The sequence below is a fragment of the Tachysurus fulvidraco genome, chromosome 23 (genome assembly GCF_022655615.1).
Source record: "Tachysurus fulvidraco isolate hzauxx_2018 chromosome 23, HZAU_PFXX_2.0, whole genome shotgun sequence".
NCBI classification, from domain to species: Eukaryota; Metazoa; Chordata; class Actinopteri; order Siluriformes; family Bagridae; genus Tachysurus; species Tachysurus fulvidraco.
Window position 1 is genome coordinate 17,999,282 of NC_062540.1, and position 11,169 is coordinate 18,010,450.

Genomic DNA, 11,169 nt, shown 5'->3' on the forward strand with positions numbered 1-11,169 from the left:
TTTTTTAAGTTTGAACTTCATGTAGCGTGTGCCTATGTCCACCTGACTCTCAGTGAGCAGTGAATTAGCTCCAATGTTAGCTGGTGCTGGACAATTGTTTTGCATAACTCTGAGTACTTCTTCCACCACTGCTCAAATGGTCATCTCGTGTTCACTCCTCTCTCTCTCTCTTTCTTTTTTCTCCTCTCTCCTCTCACTAGGCCTTGTAAGTACGTGTGCTTTTTTGTCAAACATCGTCTGTAGACATACAGGACTTGTGAGTGTTGAGGAACTCGTGGTAGTTTGTTTATGCTACCTACAAGATTGTAGGCTTTGGCTGATTTTATTAATGACGTTTCTGTGTTTCTTTAGAACGTAAGATGAACGATGAGATAGTTTACCTCCGAGTGAACGTAACATTTATTAACAAGACTTCAGTGAAAAATTAAAAAAAAAAAAAAGCAAATCTCGCAGAATAATTATCACTTCACGCTTCTGTTTGATCTGTCTGAAAACAGTTGGGATTGAACATAGAGTGTGATAATGACAATGTTCCAAATTGGATGTTTAGCACTTGATTCAAAACTGAATCATTTCCACCACCGCTCGCCTGAAACCAATAATCATCATGGCATGGTACTGAATTCACTTTTACAATTTAAATGCAGTTTTCACAACTAGCATCGCGATATCCGTAACACCGATGTAACGTCGTGTTTTCTGATTTCTGCACTGTTTTCTTGGCCAAAGTGACAAAGAACAAAGTGATCGAGTTTCTTAATCTTAATAATTATTTTCTAACTTTATTTGCTCTCTTCTTTCATACTTGCATACAATCATCGTTAGACCTCAGAAGTGCCTTACGTTCCCAGGCAAGCGTTAGGCCTGTCTCTCGCGACCTTCTGTGCTTGCCGACTTTTCAATCCTTTTCCATTCTGGGGCCTTGCTCACTCTTTTCGCTCTCGCTCTCTATATCACACTTGCTTCTGCTCGTCTCGCGCCTCGCTCCTACTTCTCGGTGGTTTTTTGTTCTCCTGATCTCTGTTTACTCTGTCTATGAACCCAACTCACAATACCCAAGTGTAGAGTTCTATAATGCCAGACCCCCCTCCCCTCCCTTTCCTCTCCCCTCCCTCCCCTCCCTTCTCGCTCTCTTCTCTCTCTCCTCTCTCTCTCTCTCTCTCTCTCGCTCTCTCTCTCTCTCTCTCGGGTCTCGTCTCTCCTCTCTCTCCGTCTGCTCCCTCTCTCTCCTCTCCTCTCTCTCTCTCTTAATTCACAAAGGGGAACACCCAGAGAAGTGGTTCCCCATTTTGTTTTTTTTTTGCCTGTGGTGAAGGGGGGTGAGGGCGGGAGGGGTGCTCGGCTGTATCTTCCCCTCTTGGTGCTTAAGTGTTTGTGTGTTGTAGAGTTGTGAGACCTACTTGCTGATGCCGACGCGAGAGTTTTCTCATGTTGTCACTGTAAACACTGAGATATAGCTTCTGAAATCTCCTTACACTAACAGGACGCTGTCTCCGTCGACTGTATTTGAACTGTCAGCTCCAATCTTTCGCAATCTGTCCACTTCTACGTTGGGACCATTCTATTATAATTTTACAAATATTAGTATGTTTTGATGTTAACCATCAGAATAGTTTGTTTCTTTAAGTAATGCTAAAAAACATGGTGCTCAACTGTGGTAATAATATTCCACCACACAAACACGCTGCTTCTCCTCGAAACCGTGCACAAGCCTCATCTTCTGACTCACACCTGGCACAGGGGAAACTTTTTTTTTCAACATAAGGATTGTTACCTTTTCAGCTCCACGTGTTTGACACATTGCACAGAACATTAGATGGTTTATCGACAAGGAATGGATGTAATAAAGCTTTTTTTTTTATTTTGCTTACAAGTCTCTCTGTTTCTCTCATGCGTGTTTTGTGTGTGTAAATATCAGCATATCTTTTTCACACTCTTTCCAACATCCACCCCTCTGCTCTCCTCTCCTCTCTCTCTCTCCTCTCAGTCACCTCTCTCTCTCCCTCCTCGTCTGCTCTCTCCCGTCTTCCTCTCTCTCTCTCTCTCTTCCCCTCCTTTCTCCTCTCTCTGTTCACTCACTTTAGTTTACTCCGTTCGTATAACTTCTCCCTCAACAACGGAACTAAAATACTCATCTTTGGTCTTTAAACACTGACAATGTTTATTTTTGTTTAAATTGACTTCTGTCTAAACCGCACACACACACACACACACACACACACACCCACCACCAACCACACACACACACACACACACACACCACACACACAGCACACTGTCTGCACAAAGCTGTTAGGCCGACACACACAGTGTTTTAACCAGTTCCTACCAACTTTCCTCACACGTATACAGAATTACAGAACATTTGGATTTTGTGCCTCTTTTATATGTATTATATAAGTTTTTCCTTAATTTTTATCTTTTATTCTTTTTGTTTTGTTTTTTTTTTTTTTTTTTTTTTTTTTGTGTTTTTTTGTTTGTTTTTTTTTTGTTTTTGTTTTTTTTGTTTTTTGTTTTTGTGTTTGTTGTGTTTTTTTTTTTGTTTTGTTTTTTTTTTTTTTTATTTTTTTTTTTTGTGTGTTGTTTTTTTTTTACGTTTTTTTTCTGTGTTCCGTGTCCTTTCACTTTTTTTTTCATTTGTACCCCAGCATTTTACGCAACCATTGACGAGACCACACCACACTAATCTCTTTTTCATTATGTGTTTGTGGTGTGTGTGTGCGTTTGTGTGTGTGTGTTGGCGTGTGTGTGTGTGTGTGTTGTGTGTGGGTGTGTTCCACTGAGAAAATTTATGAAGTCTTCTAACCCTGCATCTCTTGCTTACAGTGAAACAGCCAGCATTCGGCTTTTTGCCTGCTCCCTACAGAATCTGACTCCTTCTGTGAAAGTCTATCTATTCTATCTTCCACCACACTCTATATATATTTTTGGATGTAGGTATGTATGTATCATTATACTTTAAAATGAAATTCCAAGTTGTTTGTCCGTGACTGTGACGTTCCAGACTTCCAAATATATACGGTCAAATACATATACGTCAGTGGTGTGATAAAAAGTGTGTGGCTTCCTCTGATTTTTGCATGTTTGTCACACTTACGTGTTTCAGATCATCAACAAATTAATAGTTCGTCCGAGATCACACAGTACTCAAAAGGAACATGCAGTTTTTTACTGAAGTTTCTATATTAAGGGGGAAACACAATCCAAATCTACATGGCCCTGTTTGAAAAGTAGGGTTGCCCCTAACACCTAAGAACTGGCTGGGCCCACCCTTAAGCAGCAAGAATCAAGCATCACGCGATAACTTGCGATGAGTTCGTATTACAGTCCTTTGCAGATATTGTCTGTAGTGTAGCACATTGGGTTATGCCACAGCATCTCATTAGATTCAGGTCAGGACTTGACTCGGCATGTCAGAGGTGACATGGCTGGTGGTGTTGTGGATCACTTGTCTGCTGCGGAACCCAAGCTCGCTTCAGTCTTGAGGTCACGAACACAGATGATGCAACATTGTCCTCAGCTGGTATAACAGGCAGAGTTCATGGTGTCCATTTCAGAGCAATGCTCCAGTCTGAAATGGCATAGCAAACAGCCCAGACCATCACCCTACCACCGCATATTTTACTGTTGATATGATGTACTATTTTCTGAAATGCAGTTGTTATGCCAGATGTAATGGGACCCACACCTTCCAAAAGTTAAACTTTGTCTCGTCCGCTCCACAGAGTTTTTTCCGCCCCAAAGGCTTGGGATCGTCAAGATGTTTTTTCGTCAAATCTGAGACGAGCCTTGTCCAAAATCTGAGACGACAAATATCTGCCATGCAGCCATTTTGGTGGAGATCTCTTCTTATGGTGGAGTCATGAACACTGACCTTAACTGAGGCACTGAGGCCATTGCAGATCTTTGGATGTGTTGTGGGTCTTTTGTGACATCTTGGAGGAGTCACATCGCTGCACTCTTGGGTAGGTAATTTTGGTCTAGTCTGTAACAACAGGGGGTGCAGACCTTTTTCACAGAGCCTGTAGGTTATTGTTTTTTGTTTCCCTTACAGTCCGTATAATATATATTAGTTAGCGATGTTTCTATGAGTAACTCAGTGACGTGAAGTCTGTCTGGTCTGTAGTATCGCATGAAGTGAATATCGCAATGAACGCTAAATCAAGATTTAGTATGGACTCACTTTATCATCGACACCAAAGAGGAAGGTGTTACGTCTTGTTAAAAAGAAATGTGCAAAGAAAGTACAAAGACAAAAAGTCACAGCCAAAAAACACTCACCTTGAGATAGTTATAGTGGTAGGTCTGATATGGCGAGGTTCTCTCGTGAGGAGCGACGTTGTTTCGCATGTTTAGAAGGAGTCTCCAGTGCTAGAGCGTAGTCATGTATGTACAGTATGTATTATGTAAAACTTCATCTACAGATAAAGAAAGCCTTCATGACAGCATTAGGAATGGAGCTTTTGTGTTCAAAAGATTCCCCGGGAAATGTAACACCACAAACTGGGTTTAATTTTGTCTTATTTAACGTTCAAGCCACAGTACAATGCTGAGAAGAGACTGCGGGTCGGTGGTACGTGTGGGGTGGTATCGGTAACCCTGTGTCACTTTAGCCGCATGTTTTTGCGAGCATCACATGACGAGTGAATGATCGTCACAGTAACAGCGCAGTATTTTTCAGTAGTTAAAGATTTACCACTTTATTGCTACATTTCTAGTTAATTTAATGTGGAGAAAAAGTTTTAGAAAATCACACTATTTCCCCATTGTGTATGTGTGTGTGTGTGTGTTGTGTGTGTGTGTGTGTGTGTGTGTGTGTGGTGTGTGTGTGTGTGTGTGTGTGTGTGTGTGTGTGTTAATAGAGTAGATGTCGTGTTGTTTAGTATTAGGTCAGAACCATAAAACAGGACTTGTGATAAACTCTTATCAGGGGGCACAGGTGTTCAGGAATCCCCATGCTACACAGCACACCACACACACACACACACCACACACACACACCACACACACACCACACACACACACCACACACACCACAACACACACACACATGCAATATTCCGTAGAAATGGGGTGTGTAAAAACATTTCCACCATATACTCAGAATATAGTGTGTATACTTAGAGAGTGAGATTTGTGTGCGTGAGTCTTTTAAGTATGTCAGGTGGCCTGCATTGATCTGTGGGTGTGTGTGTGTGTTGTGTGTGTGGTGTGTGTGGTGTGTGTGTGTGGGTTGTGGTGTGTGTGTGGTGTGTTGTGTGTGTTGTGTTGGTTCTGTGTGTGTGTGTGTGTTTTGTGTGTGTTTGCTTTGTTGCGTCAGCATCATTTAAGTATATAAAAGACTGGACTCGGCTGGTTGCAGGGGCACCAGGTTGATGGGTTGTGTTTGTGTTGTGTGTGTGATAGAGAGAGAGAGAGAGATAGAGTGAGAGAGGGAAACAAATATACGCGGATCTGTGGCGGACTTTGACGTGCGTGCGGGATTGTATCTCTGCGTAATATAGGTTCCATTCTCTTTTCATTCTTCTCATTTCCTGGTGAATGGAGTCTCCTCATCCTCGCCATGGCAGACACACATTGAACACGCCTACACACACTCGCAAACAAACACACACGCACGAATTTGGAAAGTCAATGGTTCCTTTGCCTTTTTTAAAAGTATTTATTTTATGAACAGGTTAAGTACAGACGCTCCTCAGATGTTCGAGACAAATACACTGCGATTTTCCAGCTCGTACAAAGAATTCACGGATCAGCTACAGAATAGTACTCATGGATATGTATCAGACATGTATAATAGATAATCGTAATTTTATCTCTGTAACAGTCTTTTTACAGGTCCCCTCACTATGAGTCACGTCCATCTCTCACAGTGATTCTATGCTGTTGTATGCGGTATGATGTATTATGTGTGATCTGAATGGAAATTTGGACTAGATTTTTACACGAATTAAATATGATTGATTCGAGACAGATTCGAGTCCAATGGTTTGGATTTCTTTGTTTATAGTGAGTAAAAGAATACTGGACAAATTATCTGACATATCTAATCACCAACAACTGAAATTTTATTTTTTTATTTCGACAAATACATTTAGTAATTTAGATTTTAAATCTAGATTTGTTAATTTAATTGATCAATTGATAATCGTTGCTTTACTTAATAATTCGTTTTTATTTTATTTGATTTATTATACTTCTTTTTTATTTAACAACACGACTTAATACTAATAATAAGTAATATAATCATAATAATTAATATAATAATAATAATAATTAATGGGCTAAGTATACCTTTCCTGCTTAAAAGTATAACAATACATTTTTATTTTCTTATAAATTCAATCTAACTAATATAAATTAGTATAAGAAATTCCTTGAATTCATTATAAACATAATTCTAAAATAGAAAGTAGACCAAAATAGATCAAATTGGCACAGATATTATAGAAATATTATAATTTTTCTGTTTAATTTGTTATAGCAGGGACCGGTGGCTTAGCGGTTAGCACATTCGCCTCACACCTCCAGGGTGGGGGTTCAATTCCCGCCTCGCCTGTGTGTGTGGAGTTTTGCACTGTCTCTCCCCGTACCTCGGGGGTTTCCTCCGGGTCACTCCGGTTTCCTCCCCGTCCCAAAGACATGCATGGTAGGTTGATTGGCATCTCTGGAAAATTGTCCGTAGTGTGTGAGTGTGTGAGTGAATGAAAGTGTGTGTGTGCCCTGTGATGGGTTGGCACTCCGTCCAATACTGTAATGTATATATATATATATATAATGTTTCATTGTCCTGTAATGTACTTGGACTGCTAGTGAAAGTGTTTTTTTTTTTTTTTTAAGACGACCGGTGCTGAAAAAGTCACTAACATGGTCGTTAAGTGAAAACAGAAACGTGATGACGTAAGTGTTTTGAAGGCTCACATCCTGACAGGATAATACACAAGACGAAGTAGTGCACCAGGATACAACGCTCACACACACTAATTAGGCCTCAACGTTAGAGACAGATCAGAGCTCACTTGCTCCCTGCTAATGAAGGTTTACTGCCTGCCCTCAGGGACACTCAGAACTTTTTTCACCACCACTGCCTGGAGTGTTTGACTTAGCTTTTGATGATACAGAGGTGTTTTGCCAGTGTAAAAAAAAATGAAGGGATGAGGGGGGTTGTGTACGCTGGATCATCAACTTCCTCCAGGGATAGTAGTGGTAGTTCCAGTTTGTGGTCACCTGCTTGTGTGGTGTGTGTGTGTGTGTGTGGTGTGTGTGTGTGTGTGGTGTGTGTGTGTGTGTGTGTGTGTGTGTTGTGTGTGTTTTATCTGATTTTACAGACTGATATGCACTACTACCATCATGCGAATTACAGATGATGACTGCCCGTGTTTATTTTGTGTGCAGGTTACTGCTTATTTAGATTTGACTGTGCATCTTCTAAAATAGAGGGTGTCCCAGTGTCGCTGTCGGACGAGTAATACAAAAAAAACACATCTTCGTCATCTTTACCTTCTCGATATTCAAAGAAACGGACAGCGCCTTTTTGTTTTTTCCTCAATGTACAATCATTTTGTAGACGAGGCAGAAATAATGTCTGACTTATTCAGATTATACCATTTTGAGATAATCAAGGTCACTTTAAGGTCACGTGTAAGCATTTCACCCTCTGATGTCATGCATTGAGATCGGTATCACACTATAACTACATACCTCTGGTGTTTTTAGAAAACATTTCTCTAAAATTATGTGATAGTGAGATTTTTCCCTACCTTGAAAAACACTGTGCACATAATCATAAAATAATCAATAACTACAAATAAATACGACTATCATTAATGTATACACATAAACTTATCACGAATAATAATAATAATAATAATAATAATATAATATAATAATAATAATCATAATAATAATAATAATAAGTAGAAGAAGTAGAATCAGCAAAGGAAAAGGTAAAGAAGACAAACAATTTATTACACCATATACTAATAAATTTTAATCTATGCTGTAAATAAATAAATAATAAATAGATAGATAGATCGATCGATAGATAGATAGATAGATAGATAGATAGATAATAGATAGTAGATAGATAGATAGTGATATGATAGATATAATATTAGAGTAAACACTATCATTACTTTATAACTTTAAAGAAGAAGAATTTAACCATTAGTATTACTTTATAATGCATTTTAACTTTACAATAACATTTATCTTACTTATTACTGTCTTTACATAACATTCTGCATATTTTACTAGATATTTATCAACCTCCATCAGTGTTTTTATCTGTAAATTGAGTCAATTTATCATCTGGATAAGTGCAGAAGCTTAAAGTTGAGAGCAAGCTTCTTGTCTTTAAGAATGTATGTAACGTTGGAAGATGAAAAGAAGAAGAAGATGAAGAAAAAGAAGAGGATAAAGAGAAGAAGTAAGAAGACAGAAGAAGACCAGAAGAGCTAAGAAGAAGAGAAGAGAAGAATTAGCCTTTATACAGTATGTCCTCTGTCCCAGCTTGTTAAGAAGCTCAGGACCAGCCGTTATATTGCACCTCCTCCCAGCAGAAGCTTGTTTCTGTGACATAAGAGAAAATATTCTGCAGATTTATTGTGTTCTTATTGTGACTTTTTATCCTGCAAATTAATATCTCACCATTATCATGATGCACTTCCATGATATTTATCTCACGAGAGCACAGAGTATTGGAAACGGAAGCATTCAGTCATAATTGTGTGACATTAATAATTAAATCCGAGATAATATGAGATAACAATAGAACCTAGCTGCCATTTTTCTTTTGGTGAACGAACTCCTAAAAGTTCTTTGCTTATTGAGACTCGTTAAATAACTATAATGTGATGAAGTGATAGTTTACTGTGATGAGCGTAACTTCTGTAACTTGGCCTTATTGTATTTGATGCACGTTGACTTTACTTTACTTCTTCACCATTCTGACCTGCTTCCTGGGTCTAAACTGTTTACATCAATTATTATCTGTCTCTGGCATGTTGGCGTATAAATGTTTCTGCTCTCTCATGAGCTAACTGTCAAACAAACGAATGTCGAAGCTCGTCCAAATCTCTGGCTAATCACACACACCACACACAGCTGTCTCTGTAACTCTCTCTCTCCATCCTTCTCCTTGTCCTCTGTTGGTCTCTCAGCCCCTCTCTGGTGTTATCTGCTCAATCTGTGTGGGTTTTCACTCCGTATCAGAGCATGTGTGTGTCCGTTCACGTGTCTCTATGCTATCGGAGAGGTTAAGACAGGGACAGGTCTTACGCTTTGCTTTCTATCATTCACACAGCATCTGTCACCTCGATCCCCCACTTTCTCGCTCTCTCTCCTCTCTCCTCTCTCTCTCCTCTCTCTCTCTCTCCTCTCTCTCTCTCCTCTCCTCTCTCCTCCTCTCTCTCCTGTGGCTGGGTGGGCTTTTCATTCACAACCTTTTTTCCTTATCTTTCACATTTGCTTTTTTCTTAGCACACACAGATATTAAAGTCTTCCAATTTTGTGGAATTAATTTGTTGACATCCGAAGCTCGTAAAAAAGAAAAAAGAAATTGTCTGTGAACAAAAACAATACAAAGAAAATAACATGTTTCATCTGTCCCATCTTCCCTTGTGCATCAATTTACCTCAAATCAGGCTAACTGTTATTGTTTTAGAGAGAGAGAGAGAGAGAGAGAGAGAGAGAGAGAGAGAGAGAGAGAGAGAGAGATGGAAACAGAGAGAGAGCTGAGTTGAGAGGAGCTCTCCTCTCTCCCTTTCTTTCTTTCTATCCTATCTCTCCCTCCTCTCTCTCTCTTTCCCCCTCTCTCCCTCTCTCTTTTTTTTTTTTTTTTTTCTCTCGCATTCTCTCTCTCATCTATCTCCTCTCGCTCCTATCTCTTCTCTACCCTCCCTCTCTCGCGCGCTTTCCCCCCTCGCTCTCTCTTTTTTTCTCTCTCTGCTCGCTATCGCGCGCGCGCTTGTCCCCCTCTCTCTCCTCCCCCCCCCTTTTCTCTCGCTCTCTCTCGCTCGCTCCCGCTCTCTCAGTGATGAGAAGAGAGAGAGAGAGAGAGAGAGAGAGAGAGATGGAAACAGAGAGAGAGATAGTGAGAGAGAGAGAGAGACAGAGAGAGAGAGAGAGAGAGAGAGATGGAAACAGAGAGAGAGAAAGAAAGAGAGAGAGATTGAAACAGAATATCTAGGATCATTTGATAAGAGATATATATATATAGATCTAGATGATAAGAGAGAGAAGAGAGATAGAAATATGAGAAAATATTTAAACACATAAGATAAAGAAATATATATATTTGAAAAACATATCGCTATATATGTGTGTTTGTGTGTTGGTGTGTTTTTTTTTTTTTTTTTTGTTTTTTTTTTTTTTGGTGTTGTTTGTGTTGTGTGTTTTTGGTGCGCTCTCGCGCTCCCGACGCCGCTCGCTCGCGAGCTCGCGCGCGCTCGCGCGCGCGCTCTCGCCTGCCCCCTCCCTGCTCCCCTTGTGCCTCCGCTCTCGCCCTCCTCTCCCTGCGCGCTCGCCCCCCCTTTGTTGGATGTTCTTACAGTAAATTAAATGCATCTTTAAATATGAATAAACATTAAAAGTATCAATAAATGGATAAAAAAGTGTCATTCTTTAATAAATATTTAATCCTTAAATTGCTGTGGTGAAAGAGGAAGAACGCTCTTCAGGACATAATGTTAGGCGAAAATATTAAATTCAGAATGTGATTATTTCCCTTCTCGACATAACTGAACCCCTGCTTGTGTTTTATTGAGTTCAACTGACCTGCATATCAAGAAAATCTGAGTTAGTCGTCAGTGACCCTCAGGGGCCCGTGGACTTTATGAATCAGGGGACTGTCCTATGTAAAGATGCAGTAACAAAAGAAAAAAGCCTTGTGTGGGTATTTTTTTTATTGCTGAGCGTCCAGGATTCACAACAGAGGGGTAAAAACTCTCAACTGACATTGTCACTGAAGCCAAATTCACACCGAAAAGCAGCCTATGCTCATGACTAAAACACAATGAGTTAGGAACTACTCTAACGATTGAGGAACTGAGAAACAAGGAACTAGGAAACACTAGAACTACATCAACCAAGGAAAAAGGAAAACCAGGAAAACACAGTCGTCTCTGTCGTTTACTGAGAGTAAAACTTGAGAATTCACTCACAAACAGC

The 11,169-nt window shown here is 39.9% G+C and overlaps 1 protein-coding gene across 1 annotated transcript in view; it reads right to left on the reverse strand.

The window, feature by feature from the left end:
• The window catches only part of hbs1l (HBS1-like translational GTPase), a 35,515-nt gene extending 31,165 nt beyond the window's left edge, over window positions 1-4,350 (reverse strand). Inside the window, exon 1 of the mRNA XM_047807369.1 lies at window positions 4,282-4,350. Coding sequence (XP_047663325.1) covers window positions 4,282-4,350 — 69 coding nt within the window. The remainder of the gene's footprint in view (window positions 1-4,281) is intronic.
• Between the last annotated feature and the right edge of the window lie 6,819 nt (window positions 4,351-11,169).